Below are 27,572 nucleotides of genomic sequence, written 5' to 3'. Positions count from 1 at the left end.
TGGTAAGGCACTGGAGATGTTGGACTGGTAAGGCACTGGAGATGTTCGACTGGTAAGGCACTGGAGATGTTGGACTGGTAAGGCACTGGAGATGTTCGACCGGTACTAGAAATGGTGGACTGTTAAGGCACTGGAGATGTTGGACTGGTAAGGCACTGGAGATGTTGGATTGGTACTAGAAATGTTAGACTGTTAAGGCACTGGAGATGTTGGACTGGTAAGGCACTGGAGATGTTGGACTGGTAAGGCACTGGAGATGTTGGACTGTGAAGGCACTGGAGATGTTGGACTGGTAAGGCACTGGAGATGTTGTACTGGTACTAGAAATGTTGTACTGTTATGGCACTGGAGATGTTGGACTGTGAAGGCACTGGAGATGTTGGACTGTGAGGGCACTGGAGATATTGGACTGTGAGGGCACTGGAGATGTTGGACTGTGAAGGCACTGGAGATTTTGGACTGTGATGGCACTGGAGATGATGGACTGTGAGGGCACTGGAGATGATGGACTGTGAAGGCACTGGAGATGTTGGACTGTGAAAGCACTGGACATGTTGGACTGGTAAGGCACTGGAGATGTTGGACTGGTAAGGCACTGGAGATGTTGGACTGGTAAGGCACTTGAGATGTCGGACTGTGAAGGCCCTGGAGATGTCGGACTGTGTAGGCACTGGAGATGTTGTACTTTGAAGGCACTGGAGATGTTGGACTGTGAAGGCACTGGAGATGTTGGACTGTGAAGGCACTGGAGATGTTGGACTGGTAAGGCACTGGAGATGTTGGACTGTGAAGGCACTGGAGATGTTCGACTGGCCAGGCACTGGAGATGTTGGACTGGTACTAGAAATGTTGGACTGTTAAGGCACTGGAGATGTTGGACTGGTAAGGCACTGGAGATGTTGGACTGTGAAGGCACTGGAGATGTTGGACTGGTAAGGCAATGCAGATGTTGGACTGTGAAGGCACTGGAGATGTTGGACAGTGAAGGCACTGGAGATGTTGGACAGTGAAGGCACTGGAGATGTTGGACTGTGAAGGCACTGGAGATGTTGGACAGTGAAGGCACTGGAAATGTTGGACTGTGAAGGCACCGCAGATGTTGGACTGGTAAAGGCACAGGAGATGTTGGACTGTGAAAACACTGGAGATGTTGGACTGGTAAGGCACTTGAGATGTTGGACTGGTAAGGCACTTGAGATGTTGGACTGGTAAGGCATTGGAGAAGTTGGACTGGGAGGGCACTGGAGAAGTTGAACTGGGAGGGCACTGGAGAAGTTGGACTGGGAGGGCACTAGATGTTGGACTGGGAAGGCACTGGAGATGTCGGACTGTGGAGGCACTGGAGATGTCGGACTGTGAAGGCACTGGAGATGTCGGACTGTGAAGGCACTGGGGATGTCGGACTATGAAAGCGCTGGAGATGTCGGACCGTGAAGGCACTGGAGATGTTGGAGTGTGAGGGCACTGGAGATGTTGGACTGTGAGGGCACTGGAGATGTTGGACTGTGAGGGCACTGGAGATGTTGGACTGTGAAGGCACTGGAGATGTCGGACTATGAAGGCACTGGAGATGTCGGACTGTGAAGGCACTGGAGATGTCGGACTGTGAAGGCACTGGAGATGTCGGACTGTGAGGGCACTGGAGATGTTATGCTGTGAAGGCACTGGAGACGTCCGACTGTGAGGGCACTGGAGATGTCAGACTGTGAGGGCACTGGAGATGTCGAACAGTGAAGGCACTGTAGATGTCGGACTGTGAAGGCACGTGAGATGTCGGACTGTGAAGGCACTTGAGATGTCGGACTGTGAAGGCCCTGGAGATGTCGGACTGTGTAGGCACTGGAGATGTTGGACTTTGAAGGCACTGGAGATGTTGGACTGTGAAGGCACTGGAGATGTTGGACTGGTAAGGCACTGGAGATGTTGGACTAGGAAGGCACTGGAGATGTTAGACTGGGAAGGCACTGTAGATGTTGGACTGGTAAGGCACTGGAGATGTTGGACTGGGAAGGCACTGGAGATGTTGGACTGGGAAGGCACTGGAGATGTTGGACTGGGAAGTCACTGGAGATGTTGGACTGGGAAGGCACTGGAGATGTTGGACTGGGAAGACACTGGTGATGTTGGTCTGGGAAGGCACTGGAGATGTTGGACTGGGAAGGCACTGGAGATGTTGGACTGGGAAGGCACTGGAGATGTTGGACTGGGAAGGCACTGGAGATGTTAAACTGTGAAGGCACTGGAGATGTTGGACTGGTAAGGCACTGGAGATGTTGTACTGGTACTGGAAATGTTGGACTGTTAAGGCACTGGAGATGTTGGACTGTGAAGGCACTGGAGATGTTGGACTGGTAAGGCACTGGAGATGTTGGACTGGTAAGGCAGTGGAGATGTTGGACTGGGAAGGCACTGGAGATGTTGGACTGGGAAGGCACTGGAGATGTTGGACTGGGAAGGCACTGGAGATGTTGGACTGGGAAGACACTGGTGATGTTGGTCTGGGAAGACACTGGAGATGTTGGACTGTGTTGAGATCCCAAAAGACAGACTGCGGAGAGGTTCAAGGCGCGCTTTAGGAAATCATATTGGAAGAAACTGCAAGTATTCAAAATGGCTGGTGGTGTAGTGGGAGATTGACAAAGCATTTCAATTAATATCATTCCAAGATGTCTGACTACGTAGCGATTCAGGGAAACAACACAGCACTTCAGGACGACTGATGCGGGTTTAAGATGGTGGACTGCATAGTGATTTACGGCGGCCTACTGCATAGTGCTTCAAGATGGCTGGCTGCGTCACAATTCAAGAAAATTTACTGTAGAGTTTTAAGATTACTCTCTGCGTAGTGATCCAAAACTGTGAAGTCTCAGTTGTGGTTCAAAATTAGGGCTTTTGATTTAATAGTCAAAACTAGCAGACCCTCTGTGGCCAATAGTTAGGAATACCCGAGAATACCATAGTTTGTATATCACCAACAGACAGCTGGTGGCACGGTGATTTTAAGTGGTTTCAGGTTTATAGCATTTGGCTGAAGGAGGCTGCTATTGTTTGGGTTAGTCAAGTGTTTTTCTGCTGGGTTTGTTTGCTTCCTTCCCTTGTGATGTGAAGTTCTTTCCTCTGTCCATCTGGCTTACAGTGAGCTCTGGTGCATGATTGATCTCTGTGCAAGTTCTTCCCCTTCCTCTCCTGCACTACCTAAAATCCTAGTGTCCATTGAGGGCATGTCTTTCACAGCCTTTCTATTTTGTAGAATGCAGCCCCTGCACCCCGTTTCCCTCAGTGAAGCGTCTGTTTTCAAGTGGAGTCAACCTTTATCTGTGATTCTGGGGCAAATGTTGCATGCACTTGATCTCAGCATTCAGACAGATGAAGATGTAGGGTGCAGATGTGGTAATGGGGAGGTAATGGGTCTTCCTCCTCAAGAGTCATAGGGCGTTAATTAAAAAGCACAATATTCTTGAGGTTGTGGCCAGAGGTGATACCTCACTGTCACCACTTTGCCCTGGATACTAGAATCTCCCTCGTGTAAAATTCCTGGAAATGTGGCAATATCTAGGAGCCTTCTGCTTTGAATCTGTGTTTTTTCTCTCCCCTCTCGAATTGACCTTCAATCTCTTTCTCATTTTTCTTCGTCCCTTCACCCATGCAGCAGACACAGTGAGAAAAAGCGTATCCGAAGCAGCCTTCAACGACGACTCCTTCCTGCGCACCAAAGGATCCCTGAAGAGCAAAACTTATCAGGACCTGAGCTCTCACGCCAGCACAACAAGAAGTTCAGCTCAGAGTGGTGCGGAGAAGTCAGAGGCTGGACACCTTCTCAAATCTGTGCCAGGGGGTCCTGGCAAGCAGGGGCCTGCGACCAAATCAGGGCACAAAGATGTCAGCTTCTTCCTGAACGAGGAGACAGAGACTGAGGCCTTTCCATCCACAGAGAGCTTTGAGGACACAGGAGCCTTGGACTTTCCGGAGGGCTTCCAGCCCCTGCGTTCCACCAATGGAATAGCTACCATGACACTGCAGACATCGCCTATTGTCAAGAACCCCTTCATGTCGCCACTGCTCGCCCCGGACTCCATGCTCCGTGGATTACCACCCATTCATATTGTGGTAAGTGCCTCAATCAATCAATCAATCAGAACATTTGTAGACCGCACTACTTAACCTTGAGGGTCTCAAGGTGCTGGGGGGGAGGGGGCGGGGGTGCTGCTACTGCTCGAATAGCCAGGTCTTGAGGAGTTTTCTGAAGGTTAGCAGGTCCTGGGTCTGCCGTAGGAGGATGGGGAGGGTGTTCCAGGTCTTGGCGGCGATGTGGGAGAACGATCTGCCGCCAGATGTCATTCTTCGGATGCGGGGGACTGTGGCGAGGGTGAGGTAGGCGGAGCGGAGCTGGCGGTTGGGGGTGTAGAAGCTGAGTCGTCTGTTGAGGTATGTTGAACCGGTGTTGTGCAGTGCCTTGTGTGTGTGGCTGAAGAGCTTGAAAATAACACGGACAAGTACAGATTGGGCAGCAGGTAGAAACCACTGGCCTCTCCGGCCTGCACATTCCCAGGGTCTATCCAGCTCTACACTCTTGCTAAGGATCTATGGAATCATACATTGTTCTTTGTCATGAAATTCCCTTGCCATCACCTTACATTGAAATTGAGCCTTCAAATTCAAAAGTCATAAGAAATATAAACACCAGACTGAATTGAGGAGAAAATGTCACCTGCAGGACATTTTCCACTCAAAGCAGTCTCCTGTATGCCATAATTGAATGAACTTTCACTCCTGTTAAATCTGAAAAGAATGTATGATGATACAACGCGTGCTATTACCACGCTGTAGGTAACAACACGGTTGTTGCAACAACCGCGTTTTTGCCATGTGTGGCTTTACATCGCAAGTCGTTTCTACGACTTGCACTAGATGGCGCGCTGGACTTCGGAATAGTATAAATTACTATTCCTACACAAGTTAGCGCAACAGCAGGGAATGTGTTAGATATAAAATCCAACACATTCCCTGGTGTTGCACGCCACCCAGCGCAAGTCGTAGAAACGACTTGCGATCTAAAGCAATGTGTGGTAACAACAGTGTTGTAACCGCTGTTACTCATCTGAAAACTATGCAAAAATTATCAGCCGTAAAAAAATTCACAGGGCTCTTGGTTTCCACTTTTACCCTCAGTTTTCTAAGTGATCTTTTTCCATATCTCTGGCCAGGCCCATTCTATTACTTCCGCTGCTAAAGTTCCCTCTACAGGTCTAATGCTCAGTAAGTACCTGTGGATTTACGAAACGAACAAGCTGTGGGGCACATAAGTGAACATTAAGGAGTTTTGGGAGCTCTTAATTGGGCTTTGGTGGATAACACAAGTATGAATGAGTCCAAAGTGCTGCCAGTGTTTAGACTTTTTTATTTTAGATTTTTCAGTTTTATGCAGGAGTAAAACAACATTCATGTTTTCCCTGAAGTTTTTTCAGAGGATGCAGCTCGAGGCACCTCCGGCTTCCTTATAAATTCAAGGAAGCGAGCCCCCGCCGCATGCTGTGGTACCCCCTCTCTCTCTGACCTCAGCTGTGTTTTCACCGAACATAGACTGAGATAGGTCCTTCAGCGGATCACTTGCCTAGTCTCTCAGGATTCATACACTGGTGCACGACACAAGCCCTCAAGTGTGGCATGCTCTGTACCATGCAGGAGTCTGTCTCTGGTGAGTCATGTGTCACTGTCTCATGAATACCCCATGAAGGTTCAATGTTAAGGTTCCAATAAAGCCTCAGGATTTATTGAAAGACTGAGATCCACTTGGTATAGCGCTGGGAAGCCCGATTTTGGGTCTCCATCGGGCTTTACCAATCCAAAAATAAAACTTGCCTCATCACTGCAAACTGAGCCTGCCTCCCACCTCTCACTTTCTCTGGGGTTTCTGAGCCCTTGTCTTGGTGTCAGTTCCCTAGAGGTTCTTCTGCGGTGCATAGGTACTCTTCCTGTCACTGACCTCGACTCAGAATTCCGCAAATCATTGTCAAGGATGCATTTTACTGACATCTGAACAGATGGCTACTCTCTTCTGGGCAGCCACCTCACCCTGCTTCATGGTGACACAGGTCAAGCGTTTGCCTGTGCACATCCAAGGCCTTCGGAGGAGTCACAGAGACCTTGTGACTAGACAGACTTCTTTGAAGAAAAACAATTGGCAACCGTCCAACCCCAACACTAGAAAGCAGGAGTATACAGAACATGTGAATCTACAGCACTACATGCAACTAACAGATGTGTATAGGGTAAGTAACATAATCCTTATAATATTACAGTCAAAAGAAATAAAGAGCTTTTAAGTTCCCAGATGAAATCAGAAGTATGTCTTAATTATCCCAGCTGAAAACAATCAAATTGGATCAGAGGATGAGATGTAAGTTATCCGTTCAAAACAGAGGAATGGTTAACTCAGTAAAAAGCAGCGATCACCTCAAATTGTTGAACCCATATTTGAAATGGTTTATGTACCAAGTGCTAAAGAAATGTATATTCAGTCAGGAACAAATCCAAAAGCTGATGATAGGTTTCAGATTGAATGAGTCACAGTAGCGTTGAGTGAAGAAAGGTCTGAGAAGTCTCTACATCAATCTCACAGGAACTGACCACTCACCAATTAAACAGATCTTCTCACAGCGCAGTTGCTAGGCACACCTCAAGAGCTTAAATTCTGCAGGAAATGATCACCATGGGAAAGGCTGTCAACATGATCTATCCATTGAGGAACCCCACCCAGCTTCTTCCAGGTGGTAATACCTTTTCAGGTCACAGCTTCCAGTGCCCTCCCCTGTCAGCAGGAGTCGAAGTTACGAGATTACAGGCTTGAGTTACAAGCCTGAGCATCAGTAGCTGGTGTTGAGATTTTTCCTTCCTTCCTCCCTTCCTCAGAAAGTGGCTTCGGCAGTAGTATTGAAAGGGGCCAGCCTACACCACTACTATAGTTCCATCTTAAAAGGCTCATGCGAGCACGTTCCATGGTTACCATGGTGAACAAGAGAAAGGTAGATGGAGATGTGAGAATAATTTATCGAATAAGCAATTTCTACATCTGTAGAGACTCCCAAAAAGACATAACATAGCTATTGATCTACTCATTGTAATGAGATGGTGAATGTGTCTAACCTGTTTGCCACTTTGACATACCAGGCTATGTACTTCTATGACTAAAACAAAAATATCTTCTCTGTGATTCCTTCCTCTGGGACTAGTTTGTATACCTACAGAGATCCACCTGTAAGTATCAAATTCTGGGTGTCCTAATCCCAAGTAATGTTTCACCATAAGCCACCTTCCCAACCGTAAATGTTTGGTCATCACACCCGATCATTTTTATGTAGACATCAGCAGCAAAACATTTACACTGCATTGATACACTGCCTTCTCAGTCTCAGTCTCAGACTCTGTTACTAAATTTATTTTCTGATCGAGACTTCTAGCCAGAGATTCCTCACTTTTTGATTATTCTCAAGGCGTCCGACTAGATCTAGAAACATTTCAGCACTACCTCTGCATGCCAAAAGGTGGTGCCTTGTAGCTCCACTCTGGGGTCGACCTGCTCCGGAAATGATGTGCGGGCCCTATATAGATGCCACTCCCGCACACTGACGTCAATTCCTTTCTCTTCGTGCAACCAAACCGAGAAAGAGACATACCTCAATATTTGAGAGACATACCTCAATATTTTCCACAAATTTTCTCAACAATGTGCAAGTGATTTCACCTCCTAGAACAACAGGTTTCAAGCCCTATAGAGACTTTTTCAAACTTCAAGGTCTGTAATGACTGCACATTGATGAACCCAAATGCCATCAGGGAATGCAAAACAAAACTTTACGTCGCCACGCATAACATAACTCTGCTCCGGGACCATTTCAAGGCCTGCTCCACATCCAAAGTTCAATTTCAGTCGTGTGTCCAGATTTGAAGGAGCCATTCCAGAGGTAGGTCTTTGCCGTGCTCCAATTCCTTCTAAAAGCTTAAGAAGCACAAGTAATCGAAGCAGGATTTTTGTCCATTGTGCCACTTGCATTCGCCCCAGCAAACACGGGGGCGGCGCCGGCCCCCTCAATCTCACTCCCTCAGTCGGCTGACATTGAAATGAATCCCACTGCTAGTTCCAACACAACCCGAGTTTCTGGGAACTTCCTCAGTGTCGCATTAGATTGAAGAGTTACGCCCAGCCATGCTCCAGCTCTTTGGATCCCTGCAGGCTTTCTATAGAGCGCCGTCAGTTCCCAAGAAGCCGAGAGACTTCGTACCTGAAATACCACTGCCACATTTGCCCTTGGTGTCAGCTGGTTCCTCTGAGCCTATTTTGCCTCTGGCTCTTGTTCGGACCAAGCTTTTGGCATTCTGATGCATGTCATCTCCTAGTACATCAACAGCAATGCCCCTTTGCTGCCTGAGGAGGCTGCCCGATTGTTCTCTCTGGGACAGAGTCAACGCCAGTCCAACCTCGATCAATATTGCACCCATTTCCCACTTGAGTTACTACAAGGTTGACAACACACTCTGCATTCCGTTTTTGGGACTGATTCGTATAATGACTGTGACCCAGGTAATGAGTTAGCTGAGGCCTAACAGGATGACAATTGGTGTGAGGTCTTACAGGAGACTAGTGGCCTCAATACCTCCAAGGAACCAGCCCGAGAGGAATAGGCTTCCTACGCCTTGGTGATGCGTAGGGCGGCTGAAGTACTTGACCTCCAGCTTCCCCTCTTGGAGATTAAAACCTATGTATTGACAGAAGCCCTTCAACTGATGCAAACATCTTCTCAGCCACTTCTTCCATTCATTGAGGCACTGACAGATACTTTACTGGGGGCTTTGGCCAACCGTTCTGGTCCCACAATCAATCAACAAATTGCCCAGTGCCATGCTCCCTGCTCCTAGGAACCATGCTTTTCTTTCACAGCACCCCTCTCCAGAAAGCCTAGTGGTGGAGGCTTCACCCAGCCGGTCTAATCCCAACCCTTTTCCCACCACTTAACCATGATATGGAATCCAAGCAAATGGAAACATTCATCAAACATGTATTTTCTCCTACCAGCTAGGTCCTTTAGTTTGTTCATACCAGCTGTTTTTTGAGACGATACGCACAAATCCTTCCTGGTGTGCCTGAAGATGTTCACCCTGTGCTGTCTTGGGCAAAGCAAGATGGCTGTGATGCAGCCAATTCTTGATTCGATTTTACTTGGACACCACTGATTCAATTGGATGGGCCATTGGCACCAGCGTTGCCATTCGCAATCAGGCGAGGCTACGATCGACTGGGTTCTGCAGTGATGTCCAGTCCTCCATAATAATACTCGCCTTCTCGAGGACAAAGGTGATTCTGCCCTCAAGCTTTTTAAGGAGAGCTGGGCTACTGTTCACTCTCTGGGTCACTTTGCCCGACCTCACCAACGACAATAGTTCCCTTGCTCCTTTTACAGCTCTGACTGAGGTGTCTCGTCCTACCAACCTGTCCAATCCCCAGAGGAAACCCAGCAGTTTCGTGGAAGAGGCCATGGAGCCCATCACCCCGCAGCCAAGGTCAGCAGGCCGCTCAGCCTACGGCTCCCTGCAGCCCCACCTCCAAACCTCTTTAGCTTGCCCTTACAGGGATACAGCCACCCAGTGGAAACCAGATCCCACCTATTCTTACCGGGCTGGCAAACAATATCATCAGACAAGTGGTTACTGCAGATTGTTCACAAGGGCCGCACTTTACCCTTCCTCTCTTCTCTGTCACACAACCCTCCGTCCCCTCTGCAACTGATGGAGGATCATCTCTCTATTTTGCAACAGGAAGGACAAATCCCTCTGCCAAATAGGTTTTCAAGAAGTAGACGGTGCCAGAAGTAGGACGTGGTTGTTTTTTCCGCTACTTTCTGGTGCCTCAAAAAGCTGGTCTTCTGCCTGTTCTAGACAGCGACCACTCAATGCCTTCCTTCAAAAGAAGAAGTTCCCACTGTCCCAGGTTTAGGCTGCCCCCAATCCTGGAGACTGGATGGGGAGGTTGGACCCATAGGATGCCTTTTTCCATACCCCGTCCTGCCGGCCCATCTGTGCTATCTGGTGTTCGTGTTGGGACAGGAGTATTTTCAGCTCACTGTACTCTCCCGGACATTCAGGCTATGACTCAGTCTTGGATTTCAGTGAGGTCGACTCGGAGGCGCCTAAAATGGATGGTCTGCATCCTGCTGGTCTAGCACGCCAGGTGTCATAAGCAGGCACTGCAGTGGGATCTGAAGTCCATGTGGGCCCAGCATCAGTGAGGCCTCTCCCACCACATTAAGATTTCGCTGAAGTCTGCAAAAGAGCTGCAGCGGTGGTTGCTGGACGGCGATTGGATCAGCGGCAAAACACTCTCCCTTCCCCATCCAGAACTGATGCTGGAACTGCTTCGCTTCTGGGTTGGGGCGGCCATCTGTGAGAAGTAGAGGTCAGAGGTCTCGGATCTATAGTGGAGCCCTAGCTCCACATCAACCTTCTGGAGCTGAGGGCCATCCGTGTGGTATTGAAAGCCTTCCTTCCATCCATTAAGAGGAGGCTGGTACAGGTGCTCATAGACAACACCACTGCCATGTTCCAGTGCAAAAAAACAGGGTGGGTGAGGTCTTAGACCCTGTGCCAGGAGTCTCTGGAAATGGCTGGACCTCCAAGGAATTTTTCTGTTGGCAAACCACCTGGCAGGATCCCTGAACGCCAATGCAGGCAAGCTCAGTCATCGATGCCTAGCAGATCACAAATGGCAATGGTCTCTCTGGGAATAGGGAAAACCATAGCTCAAAATTTTCACCCACCGCAGAGTATGCGTAGAGTCAGCACTTCTGAGCGTTTGAATTTCCAAGGCAAAGGCATCTCGATCTGAGACACGTTGCACCTCAACTGGAAATCAGGACTCTGGTGTGGGTTTCTGCGTGTACCACGTCTGCCCCAAGTTCTGACAAAGATCAGGACAGACCAGGCCCAAGTCATCCTTGTGGCTCCTTAGAGGGCCCAGAGAGTGTGGTATCCAGATCTCTTGGGATTGAGCATCTGTCCCCTGATCAGGCTGCCTCTCCGAAAGTACCAACTCTTGAAGCAGGAGGGTAGGGTTGTACACCTGTGCCTTCATACTATCCAAATGTGTGCTTGGAGATTGAGTGGCAATAGCTGAACACCTTCCTCCAGAGGTGGTTGGCATCACCTTGGCAGCCAGGCGTCCCTCAATGAAAACTGTATATGCCTGTCGTTGGGACAAATTTGGGGTTTGGTGCTGCACACACCAGATTCACACCCTCCAGGCTAAGTTATCTGACGTTCTGTTATTTGTTCTGTCTTTTGCCCGGCAAGGCCTTAGTTTGGGCACAGTTAAGGGATATCTTTTGGCCCTTTCAGCCATCTTATAGTTGCCAGGTCAGTGCTCATTGTTTAAGTCACCAATTTTGCTGCAGTTTTTGAAAGGGCCGCATTGGAAGGTAGGAGCCTTGTTCCATGGTTAACCCAAATGTTTGCCTGGTGTCAGTGTGTTTTTGACTTAGTCTGTCTGGGATCCTGCTAATCAGAACCCCAGTCATTGTGCTCTCTCCCTAAATTGACCATAGAAAGTGCGTTTGTACACCCCCAATTGGCTAATAGTGTCCCCTTTTAAGTCCGTAGTATATGGTAATAGGGTACTCAGGGCATAGGTACACCAGGGTCTCCCATGGGCTGCAGCATGTAATGTGCCACCCATCGTAGTCCCCTTAAACTGTGACTACAGGCTTGCCAGTGCATCCTGTGTGAGTTGGTGCTTGCACTTCCCACCACAGATATGTTTCCTTATATCTGAGGTCACTGCACTTTTAGACCTATAAGTCAGCCCTATGGCAGGCTCTTCAGTCCTTAGGGCAGGGTGCTTGCTTATGTCTGAGGGGACCACTACATGAACGGACACCCCTACAAACCCCAGAGCCGATTCTCCAGGCTTTGTAAGTGCAGTCAGCCATTTTAATACATATAGTGAACAAAGGTCAGATGTCTAACTTTATAGTGGCTGCACTGAACCCAGTCCTGTTTGGTATCCAACATGTTGCAATCATAGGCCAACACCGATTCCAGTGTAGGAAGTATGATCCCATATATTGGGAGGCTCCCTTGGGGTACCCCCTGTACGGCAGGTAACAGCCTTTCTGGGTCTGCCAGCAGACCTGTGCTGCTGCCGACCACAGACATGATTCTGCCCTCCTGCTGCTGAGCCGAGGTCCAGCAGAGGAAGGTACAACAATAGGTTTCCTGTCACAGGGATGTGTGACCACCTCCTAAACAGGACTTTGTGTCTTGGGCTGATGTGGGAGCACTTGCCAGCACCAACAGATTGCTTTGAAGAGCACATTTGGTGCCCTCCTTGCATACTCCAGTTTGAGCCAGTTCAGGGAGTCCTTGGTTCCCGCTTTGGCGAGAAACTGGAAAAAGGACATGAGAGTATCCTCCCCTCTGTTCAGTCCTTCCTCTGGGAGGGACCCTGAGATGTTCCAACCCTTTCCTCTGAGTATTTAAGGGCTTACCTGTGGGTGGGTCCTTAGATTCATCGTGAGACAAGACTAAACCTGAAACTAAGTCGCTAATCGACCATCTGTACACTTGGACTTCGACTGGAACCGAGACAGCATCAGGGAAGACTCCTGCTGCTCCTGGTCTCGCTGTTCTTCAAGTCTTCTTCGTCATCTGTGTCTGTGCTTCTTCCAGTTTCTTCAACAGACCTGTGGGATCAAGGAAACCTGAAGAAATGTCACTTTGAGTGAAGGAGTCACTCCCCTGCATCTGCAGGCACCGCAACAAAGCTGACCAGTCTGGTGCTCCTGTCGTCCTACAGACATCCCAAGGCTCAGCAACACAGGTGGTAGTTCTGCAACTCACTCGAGACCTGATCTGTCCTCTCTGCAATTTTGAGGCAAGTATCCCATGTCGGAACTGCTCTGACTGAATCCCTGTGCACCGCATTGCCTTGCTGTTGCCAAGGCTTGTTGACTCTGCACTCCAGGTATCTTTGGGCTACAAGAAGCTCCAGGCTCCAGCATCTCTTACCTCCAAGATCTGATAGAGACTACTAGCCGCAGATTCCTTAACGTAGAATTATCCCCAGACGTGAGACTGGATCCGGAAAACTTTTTGCCACAGCATCCCTGCGCACCAGGGGGATGGCACCACGTGACTCCACCCTGACGTCATCCGCGTTAGTGACATCAGCGAGAAAACATAAGACACACCCCGGTGCACCTATGCCAGTTTTTTCTCTATTCCGTGTGCAACGCGGATCCGGATTGTGTCCCGGCCTGTTTTCAGGCCTTCTATTCTTTTCACGCTTTGGCGTTCAGTGGAACATTGTGCATATGCCTTCGGTCTTCAAAATGTGTACCTCCTGTTCACGTCCCATGTCGACGACGGACCTGATTTGCATGTGGTGCCTGGGTGAGCACCAAGACTCGGAGAGTTGCAACGCTTGCCAGCACCTTAAGCCTAAATCACGGCGGGAGCGCCGGATGAAGTTGCTGTCGGCGCGCTTGTACAGGTCGGCGTCATCCCAGCATCCGTCCCCTACCTCGGAAGCAAGGAACCTCCGGTTTCGTCTGCGACATCGCCTCTTGCCGCAGCCCCTTGGGCGTGGCTCACCCGCTGGTAGGTCCTTCAGTTTGTCTCCGAGGCCCTGTCCTCCTTCCACGGTGGGTGCCGTCTCCCCCCGGGACATGCTCCCCCGCCTGTCGCCTTCCTACCTGCCCTTTCCCGGCGTGGAGGCGACTAGGGACCAAATGACATCCTATGCTGCGGCTCTGCAGGTTTCTTTGGCCCTTCCTCCACCTCCTGAGATGTCCGCGGATCCCTTGTCTCGCGCATGGATTTCCGCGGAGTCGCCGGTGGCTCCGGCCCCAGCGCTGAAGGTTTCGACTTCAGCTCGTAGGAGGATGGTGTTGTTAAGGTGTGGTCCTTCAGGGCTCCCCTCTTCGGCACCTAGCGTCCCTGCCTAACCGCAAATCCCTACGGGGCTCCCTGTGGCGTTGCAGGTGATCGCTGGGACTCCGGGCTTGCCCCGAGTCCCCCTCGGTCCTCTGAGCAGGCGGCTGCCTCACCAAAGGTCGAGCCGGCGCCGTTTCGGCGCCAGGAGCCTCCCTCCCCGGCTCCGGTGGGGTCGTGTGTGGAGGCCGAGACCTGGGGCACCTTCTCGAGTGCCTCTCGGTCCTCGACGCAGGCAGCTGCCCCGTCTGAGGCCGAGCCGGCGCCCGCTCCTTCGCCGTTCTGGCATCGACCCCACCCCATTCTCCTGGAGAGCATGTGGTGGCAGAAGTCGACCCAGCGCCACGAATGCCCACTCCTGCGCAGGTCGACGTTGATCAGGTGCCGAAGGCGGACTCCACGGAGCCGTGCCGGCTTTGGATTCTTGATTCGTCTCCTGAGGTCCCTTCTTCTCCAGAGGTCTGTCATCTGTTGGTGTGTTCCTCCCCAGAGACAGGGTGCTGTGTTGTTGCCTTTTCACCGGCATCTTCCAGGGAAGGCTCCTCTCCGTCCCCATGGCCTAAATCCTCGAACCCTTCTTTCCGTGGCTCGTGGCTGGCTTTTCCACCGGCCTCTCCGCCTTCCCCTGAGGCCCCTAAGGTTCCCCATTCATCTGTGGATCCTCCTCTATTCCGGGGCTGGCCACTCCGTCCTGGACTTGGGGATGGGCGGCTCAGTCTACAACCGTCAATCACGGAGGAATTACTTTCTCCTCCGCTGCGCCCTACTGAGGCCAATGTTGCCTTTGTTTGGGCTATTTCCACGGCTGCTGGTATTCTGAGGATGGGTGAACCTGTCACTCCATTTTATACAGACAACCTCTTGGAAATTCTCCACCAGGGCTCTGGTGGACGGTAGTTGTTCCTTCCCTTTGAAGGGTCACTCCATATGGGGGCACCTTGCCACATGCGATCCAGTGCCTCAGGCGCTACTACATCGCCACCTTCCTGCTCCACACGACCCAGTCTGTCTTTCTTTCCACCATCCTACCCAAGGGGCTCTTCTGCGGAATGCCTTTCCATGCCTGCCTGTGGTGTTCTTTCCTCCGTCTCGGGAGGCCCGGTGGTTAGATTCATGGGGGCGTAATGTCTTTGCTTCTTCCAGTGCTGCCTTGCGAACGCTTAACACTTTGTGTGTGTTGACCAGGGCTACTTCCAGCCTGTTGGACTTTGTGACGGTTTGTTGATCCTCCGGGTCTCGGTGGGAGGTGTTATTCCACTTGCTCCTGGTTTTGACGTTTGAAGTGGCTGTTACACTTTCTGTGTGGTTTGCTGTGCCCTCGGGGTCCTTTGGTTGGCCCCTCTCTTCAGTTGGCTGCTGGTTCGGCCCCACCTTTTATACAAGAATGTACCTTTGGCTGATTTCAAAGCCTGTTGTGGTTTCTGCCGCAGGTTTATAATTTTGTTCTCTGATGTGGGATTTTCTTCCCTAAGAATGGTTCCCATACTTCTTGGGACGTGTCCTACCCTACGTTGGGTACTTGTAGCTATTGTGTAGCCTTGTCTTACACTGGGGAGGCGTGGGCTCCTCCTTGCGGGTTCCTCCCCTTCCTCGTGTCGCTGTATGCCGCTGGTGCGGTTTCTTGGCCATCTACGTCGTTGTGTTGCAGTGTTTTTGTCCTTTGTCTGCCGTTAGGCCTGGTACTCTGTCTGGTACTCCATAAGGGTTATTTTCTTGTGTTGACGGCTTGGTTCATCCTACTTGTTTCTCCTCTTATCTTCCAGCTGGTCGCTCTTCTTCGAGGATCAGTTCTGTCCAGAGCGGTCTCCTTCTGGGGTCGTTCGGGCACCTTTGTTGAAGGCTGATGTAGTCTGGGCATTCAGTTCCGTGGCGCTTGTCAGCGTCCAGTTGCGCCGCCTGCTCTTCTGGTTTACGGCCAGGGGCCTTGACATGGGGCCTGACGCACCTGCCACTTGTCTTGCGGCTGCCCTGTGAGGCTAGGTTTTTCTCTTCCGCCTGCCTTATTGCTAAGGCGCGGTCTTGTCTGGCCTGTTGACTTCTGGCTGTGATGGATTACGCTGCCTTCTTCACTGGTTGTGTTTCAGGTGGATGGTTCTTGTCTTTGTTCTTACCCTTTCTCCTTGGAGTCTCTGGGTTCCTCTTCTTCTTGGTACTCCTCTGCGTTGTCTGTACCTCTGGGGCTTCCGGTGGAGGTCCCTGGTACATTGACTGGGCTTGGGGTGTACTGGCCTCCTTTTGTATTGGCCTTGCCTTCTCCTGCTTGGTGAGGGCTGGGCTGCCTCTTTTGTTGGTATAACACATCCCCTGTGGGGGCGGTTTTCTTCCCGATGGGCTCTTTCCCCTGTCCCTGTGACTCATTCCCTGTTGGGGAGGATTGGGCTACTTTCCCTGTCTCTGTGATTGTCCCCTGTTGGGGTCTTGTGTTCGCCGGAGCTGCAGAGGTCCTTTCGCAGACCCTCCTTCCCCTTGGGAATGGCTAGGGTATCTATTTTACGTAAAGAAATCTATGGTCAGTAGTCTCTATCAGATGTACAAGTTAGTTACCTTCGATAACGATGTATCTGGTAGAGACGATTCTAGCCGCAGATTCCTTCATGACCCGCCCTTCCTCCCCGTTCTACGAGGACCCTTCTTTGGTCTTCTGCACTCACCTGCCTCTGGGTGGTTGTCTTCTGCGAGTGTTTTTTCTTGCTCCCTCCCTAGGGGGATGCTAGTCTTGTTGTTGTCCATTTCTACCCTTCTGGTGCTTGGTTGTGGATTTCATGGGTGCTTCTGCGCCCCTGTACCCTGGTCTCCAGTGAGGGGTCTGCTTGTGCTCTTCTCTTCGTGGATTGCACTTATGACTCCTCTGCAGTCCTTAGGGTTGAGATCTCTTGGCTGGATCTCAACCCTTAGCTCTTTTCAGGAGATGTTTCTCCCTACTAGTGTTGTCTGGGGGTGAATTGTTGTTCCTCTTCTGTTCTGGCCTTGATGCCCTTCTCTGTTCTGGGCTGTGGTTGCAGACTTCTTCGTCTGCTGTGCACTTTTTCACATGGTTTCTGCCCCCAGGGAGGCTGTTGTGTTTGTTTGCAGGCTCGCTTGCAGTAGCGGTGCTCTGTCCTTTCCCTCCATGACTTTTGGTGCCATAGTGCCTGGAACTATTCTGGATGGAGCTGTTCCTCACCATTCATTTCTCCCTTTCTGCTAGCTGATTTTTTCGCACACTGTTTCAGTATTCTCACAGTTTTTGTTTGTGATGGCTCCGCGTTGTGGCGCAGAAAAGTTCTTAGAAGAAAACTGACGTAGGCGCGCCGGGGTGGGACTTCCCCGGCGTGCAGGGATGCTGTGGCAAAAAGTTTTCCGGATCCAGTCTCACACCTGGGGATAATTCTACATTAAGGAATCTGCAGCTAGAATCGTCTCTACCAGATACATTGTTACTCGTACATCAATGTTCTAATCCGCATCCTCTGCACCCTGGATCTTCATCTTTGGTGAGTTTGCGACTCGTGTGCCTTTGGCCTGTGGGTCCACTTGAGGGTCTTCTACTGCTTCAGTGGGTTCCCCTGCTTGCTCGATGCCTGCTCTGACTCTCCTGCGGTTGGTGAGTCCCTTGGACTCAGCTGGTCCCAACGTTGCTCCTTCTTTGCTTTCCACGCCTGCTGCGGCTACCATGGCTGGTTGGTGCTCCCGCCGGACACAGTCATCCAACGTGGGACAGGCTTCTGAATGGTTCCTGGTCTTCCTCAGTGCCGCCTGGACCTCAAAGCTGCAGCAACAAGGACACTGTCAACTCTTCTGAACCTTCCGACATCGGTGGGCATTGTGTCTTCGTGCCTCCTAGTCACTTCCAAGTGGCAGACTCTGTCCCCTCTGCTTACAGGTTCTTCACTTCCAGAATCTACCCTTGGATTCCACCGGACTTCTTCATCGTCTTCTGCCTAACACTCCTTCAAGATAAGCCTGAAAGCTGCTCTCCAAAGCTGCCACGTTGAGAGCTTTCTATGGTTATCAAAGACCACTGAACTCGCCATAAGGGTTGCTGGGATAAGTGCAGGGTGCACCACTTGAATAAGTGTGCACAGTATACTAAGCCAGCCTCCTACAGGCTCCTACATATATCCCCCCCCTCCCTTTGTCATGCATCAATGGGACCTAAGTCTAGTCCTGACTTATGTGATGTGCACTCTGTACACACTGCTTCACAGCTGTCCCTGCCCTTTTCAACCTGTTTACGTTTGCAAGACTAGTTATCCTTGTTTCGGTCACCTTTTGTGATGTGGTTCATCAAAGGTTTGTCACACATGCTCCCTCCCAAACAGTTGTGATGCCACAGTGGTCCTCGTGTTTCTCTTGTGCACCCCCTTCAAGCCAATTCACAGCTGCATGTATCGTCTTCTTACTCTCAAAATCTGTTTTCTGATTGTGATCAATTTAGCTTGTCCCTATCCTTGAGCTCCAGGCTCTGTCGGTGCAACCACCCTACGTCATTTTTTTTCACACAAATTGATATTGATGACATGGGCGGCCTTTTTGCTTAAAGTTGTGATGCCTTTTTGGGCAGTCCATCACCCTCAACGCTATTTGCACTGGCTCACACCTCGAAAGAGAATGAGAGACTCAATCAGCTGGATCCCAAAAGAGTCTTAAGCTTTTACATTGTTCACACCAAAGGGCATGGGGTGGATGATCAGCTTTTTGTGGTATTCTCTGTGGCAAAGAAAGGAAAGACCATAAGGTCTCTGTCGAGGAGGATAGTGTTCTGCATTAAGATCTGCTACACATTGGCCAAGAAGCCTCCTGAAGGACTGAGGCCTCCTTCTCCAGGGTGACGGCGACTACCACCATGTTGGCACGTAGAGTTCCTGCTCTTAACAAATGTGCGGCGGCAACAACAGGCTCCGTGTATGCATTCACAAAGTGCTACTGCTTTGACACACATTTTGCCCATTTGGTTCACTCAGGACTTGATGGGCTCAGTTCATTCCTCAGACCCTCCACCTTGGGGAGGAGCGGCTTTGGTATCTATTCTATATGTGAGGAGTCTACAGTGAGTCACTTACCTCTGGTGGACACTCTTACTGCAGATTCCTCACTGCACTCTCTGTTCTGTGGGGTGGTCTGTTTAACATCTAAAACGACCCCAAATGAGAGATTTTCTCACTGGTTCCAACAATTGTTTTGTGCTTCATGTCTAAGTGTGTGGAACAAGTCAAGCAAGAAACTGACGCCGACACGTAGGGGTGGCGCTCACACAGAGTCCCACTCCATCACTTATGGGGTAGAAGTAGGCTGACACGCAGCAACACGCTGGCCCCCTGTGGCGTGCGGGAGCACTGCTGTGAAAACCTCTGGATCCACTCTGGCACTTGTGGGATATTCTAAATATTCTCAAGTTAAGGAATCTGAGGATTCCCCAAAAAGAGCTTTGCCAAAGGTCAAATGTAATATCAAGGATGTCATTTGCAAATGCAATCTTTGCATTCCTCAAATGTTTCTAAAAATTGATCTATGTATTTAAATAGGGCTCCCAGTTTAATGCTATTTATTTGTTTGCCATTTCCGTCTGTATTCACCCATATTTATTTTTTGCTAATTTAAACTATATTTATCCATATTTGTTTTGGGTTTTGTGGAAGAATTAAGCAGAAATTAGTATATTTCCACATTTATTTAACCAATAAATATGCAGTCATGCTTGAATGTCTGTCAGGTTTAAGTGCTATGAACACCCGCAGAAGATAGATCAGTGCACTTATATGAAAATATGCAAATTTCAGTATCAACCTTGTGCAAATCTACTGCTGTTAAAGCCTCTTTACTAAAATTCCTTTATTTTTTAACGCCCTTATCTATTAATCTACACATCTATTAGTCTGGGAGTCATGGCAGACAGTATTTGTAATTACTCTAAAAGCAACCCCATTTCTGTTTTTATCCACGTATAAAAATTAATATAGACAAGAAAATGAATGTTTTCTGTCTGTATTTACATGTAAAAACTGAAAACATGGAGCCTTATATATAAAGAAGGACTCTAGAGTAGACCTAAGTAGATCTGCAATCCTCAACAGTAGGGCCGCAAGAGAGCCTTGAAGTCTTCATGAACCTCCATTAGACTGTAAAGAATCACAGCTTTCTGACCCTGTGTAAGCACAGGAGAGAACGGTGTTTGGAGAATATGAGGACCTCATTCCTACACTGAGGGAATGGAGGTCCACGACACACTCTGTGACGAGAGCATGGTCCGATCATTGAAAAGGAAGAATGGAGTAATGGGCTGGGAGGGGCAGAATCCATGTTCCATAAAGATGAGGTTAAGAAACTGATTCCATATAATTGCCACCTTCTAGGTAGTATGGAAGCTTTGCAAGCATGTGGGAAGTAAATTGAGACTGAAGAGGAATTTGTGAATGTTATTGTCTCTTAAGGAAGGTTCTCGCTCCCTTCCTCTCTTAAAGAAGTCTATTATCTTTCTGTTGTCCACTTTGTTATTTTTTCACTCTCACAGTCCTCTTTCATAGTGTGTTTGTTGCCAGCTCTCACAGTCCCTCTCTTCCATTACAGGCCTGCGCTTTGGACCCCATGCTGGATGACTCGGTGATGTTTGCCAAGCGACTACGCGACCTAGGCCAGGCGGTCACGTTGCAAGTGGTCGAGGACTTGCCCCATGGATTCCTCAGTCTCTCACAACTCTCGCGGGAGACCCGCGAAGCCACCGCTGTGTGCATCGAGTGCATCCGCAAGATTCTGCTGACGGAACCCCCAACGCCCACGATCAAAAGGCCCCGCCGACTGGAGAGGACAACTGGTGTCCCGCTCGATGGCAAGGGCAACGTGGCAGAGCGAGAGGTGGGCGCTTGACACGAAATGGCTCAACTTAATCTGTCTCATGTAAGGCGGCACCAGATGTGTGGTGAAATCTGCCCCAGCTGTGCGGAGCTTCACAACGTTTATTCCTGGTAATGGTTCTGAGGTCATGCCGGCTGCACAAGGCCACGGATGCGCTGCTTCGTCACACCCCATACTCACCGATGTGCACGTAGGACAATAAAGCACAAATCCACCTTGGATCAAAATCTACCGCTGCTGTGTTGGGGATGGGTGATGGTCGAATCTGACTTGAGTCTGAGGTGGTGGATATAACCTATCAGTCGCACCGTCCATGCTGTCCACTGTGGCACTGCTCACGTATGATATCCCAAGCTGGGCTGCACTGAGGGTCCGGCACGGTCCGTAGAGGCGTTGCACCCTCCTCCCAGACCACCCATACCTCTTGTGTACCTCCACTGCAAGGGACCATTTTTATCAGCAAACGTCATAACTGTATGATTTTTATTTTTCTAGGTAAACCATATAGTGATTACAGGAACAAAAAATATTTATTTTTGTTTTACTGGTGCTACTCTCTCAAGTAATAGCTGCTTCCAAAGGCATCTCAGAATTGGTGTGAGGAAAAGGGGCATATGGGGCGAGTCTGGTGCACATGTAGCTACAGTTCTGTCTTCGTTTGCGCTCCTTACCAGGCTTCCCCAGTGTGTGTCTTCTCCTCCGACACTCTCTCGTATTCACACTCCTGTCAGTGGTGCCTCCGTCCTGCGTTCCCTCACAGAATCTCTCAATCTTCCTACTCCCAGGTTTTTCCGCCAGAAGATATTGGAGCTCCTATTGTTAAATCTCAGGGCCTCCTCCCTAGCATCTCCTCCCAATGGCTCCTTAGAAGCCAGCATTCCCTCTGCACCCCCTATGGTATGTCCACATCATGGCCCTGGACCCCTAGGGTCTGTCCGCAGCATGGCCCTGCACCCCATATGGTCTGTCCGCAGCATGGCCCTGCCCCCTCTGTAGTCTGTCCGGAGCATGGCCCTGGAGCCCATTGTGCAAGTATTCGCCTAGGGCCTCATGACCACCATTTTCTTTAAGGAACACACCATAATATTTCCTCTCTTTAGCCTTCATACATTTCTCTGTGGGTCCCTACCCAATACCCAATATTTACCCAATATTTACTCACCACTGCTCCTTGGCATTGTTTATGCAAACACACCGCCCTCCAACACTTCTTAGTGTGTGTTTATCATGGCCAAATGCAGAGTCTTTTCTTCCTAATGCACCACACCTTGTTGGACATATCCAGACTCTTTTAATGGTCTCTACTTCCTGGGCTTGGTTACTGGGGCAACACTCCATTATGTTCCCTGGAGCAATGGTGGTGAAGAAGGCTTCTCCGTAGGGCCATATGGCGCCCTAAGAAAATGGTGGCCTCAGCAGATATTGCTGAGGAATGGAGCCCAGCAGACAACAGGCAACAAGTGTCGGGCATCTTCTGATGATGGTGAACTGGCGCAGGGGCACATGCCGATATGCACAGGGTATTGTGACTGCAAGCTTGCTGTTGCTAATGGCCACAGGAGACGAGAGGATGAGCCTGGATCCATACTCGGGGCACACTCCACACGGTTATTCCCATTCAGAGAGTCTGTGGTCAGACACACTCCGGGGGCTGCAGGGAGGCCTCATCAGCACCAAACAATGCTTCCTGTTGCGCGCCCAGAAAATACCACTCTTGAGAGGGGACAGGTCTGAAAAGAAATGTTGGGCATTTGCTTCATTCATGCCCAGTGGCACTTGTGACAAGCCCGTTGGTAGTTGGGATAGGCTTGGTTGCCTTTTATGCACCCCCTTGTATCAGTACAGGGCTCTGTGCTCTTCGTGCGCTTATGAGCCCCTTTGTAAGAATACACGAGTGTGTGCTCTTCATGCTCTTCATATGAGCGTCCGAGTACAGGTACCAGGCGCCATACTCTTCATATCCTTACTATGAGCCCCCAGTACAGGTACAGGGCCCTGTACTCTTCCATTCCTTACTATGACCCTCCCTGCATAGGTGCAGGCCTCCTGTACTCTTTGTGCCCTTACTTTGAGCCCCGCAGTACAGATACATGGCTCTGTGCTATTTGTGCCCTTACTGTGAGCCCCCCAGTACAGGTACAGGGCCCTGAAGACCTCATGCTCTTACTATGAGCCCTCTGTACAGGCCTCTGTAGACCTCATGCTCTTACTATGAGCCCTCTGTACAGGCCTCTGTACTCTTTATGCCCTTACTGTGACCCTCCTTGTACAGGGCTCTGAACTCTTTGTGTTAATGTCGCCACCTTAAGCCTCTTTACCTGATCAAAATAAATTATGGGGTTTTCTACTTTGGTTCTAACTGTATTTGATCAAAAATTAGGGTATTCGTGTCCTGTCTCTGACTTCATCTCTCCTGACTCCAACAGTACCGAAGACAAAATGGTTTCTGGAGGATCATCGGAGTGTAGAGGCCCCCCACGACCCCCATTCTGAGCCCAGCACACTGCCATTATTAATGGAGGCTGTGTGCACTCCTGTGATCCCACACTTACATCTTAGCACAGCTCTGCCACGTGGTGGTTCCCCCAAAAGCTGCCTGCATTCTGCGCACATCTTGTCCTGTCTTCCAGGTTCAACATGAATAAGGCAGAGGCACTGCCCCTCTGTAGGCCTGGTATGCGCCCGAGTACAGGAGGCACCCAACGGACTTGTCCCTAAATGCTCAGTATTTTCTCCTAAGCTCCACAAGGGGTAGTCGGTTTTGCCCCTGCACGTCACCATGGACCACCAGGTATCCCAATGGGTGAGGGCATTTAGGCTCCAGTGTGGGTCAAGGATGAGGCCCCAGATGCTTCATCTAGGTTTAGTCATTTCTGTGTTCTCCTCTGATGGGAAGGATCAATTTGCTCCACACGAGGAGGTTGTAGGTGGTTTCCCTCTGGCTGTAGTTTGGTGCCTCATGTTTCCTATCAAGGAGCTAAGTGGGGTGCCCCTCTAGGCTCCCCTGTAGGCTCAGTATGCCCTGGCATAATCCGTATCAGAGCAGACACTTCTTAGGTACCAATGTATGGCTTATCAGACAATGTCAATATGCTGGACGCACAACACACCGGTGGCGTCCGAGTCCTGCTCTCAGGAGCAGCCTTTGGGATGTATCTGGCAGTGGCTCATATGATCGACCCTCTGCAGGTCTGGACAGTATTCTGTAGTGGGAAGTAGGGTCCCCTGATGGGTTGTGATAAGGATTCTTGTTGTCTCTTCTAGGAGTATAGAGGGAAGATTTCTACTTTTTGTTTAGTACGTAACTCCAAGTCTCCATTTGGGGTGGTGACAGGTAGACACACCTGTTGGTCGTGCTTATACCCACCTGTGCTGTATATTGGGGGAGGGTAAGTACATTCATTTCACTGGCCCAATACGTGTGCCCCATTGGGCAAAGGAGGTAATGGGTTGGTGGGTAATCATCTTCGGGCTCACTGTCATCTCTAAATGGTCCATGGTTCCACTCAAAAGATGTCAGGCCGGCTTCCACCTCAGAAAGACTTCTATGCTTCACGTGGGGATGGGGAGGATTCCCCTCTGAGGATGCCTTACATGCTCTTAGTACTTAATGTCTGTGTAAGGACAGGTGGAGAGCCCATTGTGCTTTTCTATGCGCTAGTGGTGGGTGAGGACCCCACTGTGTCTTTTGTACGTGCTAGTGGTGGGTGAGGACCCCACTGTGTCTTCTGCGTCTTCTGCGTGTGCAAGTGGTGGGTGAGGACCCCATTGTATCTTCTGTGCGTGCTAGTGGTTGGTGAGGACCCCACTGTGTCTTATGTACATGCTAGTGGTCGGTGAGGGCCCCTCTGTTGGTTCTGTATGTGCTACTAGTGGATAAGGACCGGAGTGGCTTCTGTAAGTGCTAGTGGTGGGTCTGACTCAGTGGCTTTTGTAAGTGCGAGTGGTGGGTCTAGCTCAGTGGCTTCTGTAAGTGCTACTGGTGGGTGAGGACCTGGCTGTGGCTTCTGTAAGTGCTAGTGCTGACTCCTCTGTGGCTTCTGTAAGTGCCACTCGTGGGTGAGGACCCAACTGTGGCTTCTGAAAGTCCTAGTGCTGACTCCTCTGTGGCTTCTGTAAGTGCCACTGGCGGGCGAGAACCGCACTGTGACTTCTGTAAGTGCTAGTGCTGACTCCTCTGTGGCTCCTGTAAGTGCCACTGGAGGGCGAGGACCGGACTGTGACTACTGTAAGTGCTAGTGCTGACTCCTCTGTGGCTTCTGTAACTGCCACTGGTGGGTGAGGCGGGCGAGGACCCGACTGTGGTCTGAAAGTGCAGTGCTCACTCCTCTGTGGCTTTTCTAAGTGCCACTGGCGGGGGAGGACCCGACTGTGGCTTCTGAAAGTGCTAGTGCTGACTCCTCTGTGGCTTCTGTAAGTGCCACTGGCGGGCGAGGAACCAACTGTGGCTTCTGTAAATGCTAGTATTGATTCCTCTGCGGCTTCTGTAGGTGCCACTGGCGGGTGAGGAACCGACTGTGGCTTCTGTAAGTGCTAGTGCTGACTCCTCTGTGGCTTCTGTAAGTGCCACTGGCGGGCGAGGACCCGACTGTGGCTTCTGAAAGTGTTAGTGCTGACTCCTCTGTGGCTTCTGTAAGTGCCACTGGTGGGCGAGGACCCGACTGTGGCTTCTGTAAGTGTTAGTAGTGGGTCTGACTCCTCTGTGGCTTCTGTAAATGCTAGTGCTGATGCCTCTGTGGCTTCTGTAAGTGCCACTGGTGGGCGAGGACCTGACTGTGGCTTCCGTAAGTGCTAGTGGTGGGCCTGACTCCTCTGTGGCTGTTGTAAGTGTTATTGGTGGGTCTGACTCCTCTTTGGCTTCTGTAAGTGCCATAGGCGGGCGAGGATCCGACTGTGGCTTCTGTAAGTGCCACTGGTGGGTGAGGACCCGACTGTGGGTTTTGTATGTGTTAGTGGTGGTTGGGGGCCCCTCTTTGGCCTCTGTAGGTACTGGTAGGTGGGGACGCCAGTGTGGGCCTTGGACGGGGAGCCCACTGTGGCTTCTGTACATGCTAGGGTGTTGACCATGGGACTGTGAAAACCCCACGTAGGATTTTGTATGTGTTGTGAGTGTGTGGGGACCCCATATGGACCCTGGATAGCTTCCATGAATAGTGGTGCTGTCTTAAGTGTTGGGTTGTCATGATCCAGTGTCCTCTTACCCCTGTTACTCACGCTTATTCTTGCAGCTAATGTTCAGACTTTCTGCCCCAGGAAAGCTGGGAGTTCTGGCTGGAGAGAGGAAAACGAGGAGCTAAAGAAGGATCTTCTCTATTCAGACTTTCCTATCTCTTCTTTGATAAATGCTGCTCTTTTCTGTATATAAAATCATATAAGAATAAATATTTAATACTGAACGCTCGTCAGTCTGCTTTTTTACATCATTGAAGTGTTAATATCAACATTAACATCAAACAATGCAGAATATGCAAGGGTCGCGAACGATAAAAATGTCATGTGATTTCCATGTTCCCCTCATACCTGTTGCATATTAGAGCCAAGCCAGTGGGTCCCAAGCCGGACATACTGCAGAAAAGAAAACCAGCCCAATAACCGTAGAGGCAACAATAGGCTTAATGCAACCCCATCAAGTGCAAAGAATGTCAATATATGCTGGAGGGGCATGCACAAAGAGCCCAAGGGGTCTTTATGTTCCAACCGCTTCTGCCCTGCAGATGGGATGTCCTGCTGTTGTACGATTGCGCTCCAGTTGTGCTGCAACAGGGTGTGGCTTCGTCCACTACCCGTTACACACCACCTTCCATCCCTGCTTCCCTCGGTTCCTTCCGGGTGTCTGCAGTGGGGTTCTGCTATTCTGAGTTGTACTTTTTGGGGGATTAAACTGGTTTTAGATTTGTTTTCTTACCAATGCACTATGGCCCCTGTCATAGCCATAATGTGCAGCAATGCATCAGCACAGTCATAGCACTGCGTGGGAAAGACCGGTACCAATGAGACGGAAGAGAAAAATACAAAACCATCGTAAAGGCAACCAATACAGTGGTATCTCCATTCTCAGACTAACATTTTATCCATCGCTTGTAGAACCGCTTGCAGTATTGGGGGCATTTCCAGATTAGGTGCAGATCAAGCCTATTCGAATCTAGGTTATTGAATTTCACAGGGGCGGAGCACTTATAGATCACTCAATTCACAGCAGACAAGAATGCGCTCACCCAAGGATCCTTCTAATAGGTTGTATGACAGCTTTCCTCTTAGTGTATTTCTTATATCACATGTATACAAAGAAAAGGACAGTTCCCAAAGACATGTAGACAGTGCTAGTAAAATCTTTTTATTACGTGTGAAAATATCTGGATACGTGTTTCGCCCTTTGTGGCATGCAAACCAAGGGCTTCATCAAGGCTTTTTAGGAAAGGTAAATTATCTCACTCAGTATATCATGGAATTCCTTAATATCAGACCTTTATTGGCCAGTATATGGTAAGTGCTTATTGTTGGTAAAGTATCCTATTTTGTCACAAATTGTTGTCTATGATAATGCTCTTAGTGTTGATCCTAAAAAATTAGAATCCACACTTGATAATATAGTCACTGCTTCCAAAACCATCCGATGAGTCCTGGATGTCTTGAATATCATATGAGTACCTGTCCCTCTATTCCTGTGTTGTTGGTCTCATGCAGTCTCTAATGGCAGGAAATTAACGGTCTCTTTCCAAAGGATTTATCATATTGATCTGTAAAAGTGCACATTTCAAGGTTGC

The 27,572-nt window shown here is 49.8% G+C and overlaps 1 protein-coding gene across 6 annotated transcripts in view; it reads left to right on the top strand.

The window, feature by feature from the left end:
• LIPE (lipase E, hormone sensitive type) overlaps positions 1 to 26,220 on the top strand; it is a 300,019-nt gene extending 273,799 nt beyond the window's left edge. For 4 of the 6 annotated variants that reach the window (XM_086933059.1, XM_086933060.1, XM_086933063.1 and 1 more), the window contains 2 exons: positions 3,650 to 4,107; positions 20,524 to 26,219. In XM_086933059.1, the coding sequence (XP_086789185.1) occupies positions 3,650 to 4,107; positions 20,524 to 20,820 (755 nt within the window). In that variant the 3' untranslated portion in view covers positions 20,821 to 26,219. Of the gene's footprint in view, positions 1 to 3,649; positions 4,108 to 20,523 lie in introns of all 6 variants that reach the window. The other 2 variants (XM_086933061.1, XM_086933062.1) reach the window with 1 other exon arrangement.
• Positions 26,221 to 27,572: the final 1,352 nt, after the last annotated feature.

The sequence above is a fragment of the Lissotriton vulgaris genome, chromosome 7 (assembly GCF_964263255.1).
Source record: "Lissotriton vulgaris chromosome 7, aLisVul1.2, whole genome shotgun sequence".
NCBI classification, from domain to species: Eukaryota; Metazoa; Chordata; class Amphibia; order Caudata; family Salamandridae; genus Lissotriton; species Lissotriton vulgaris.
This window is presented reverse-complemented; position numbering and strand designations above follow the sequence as displayed.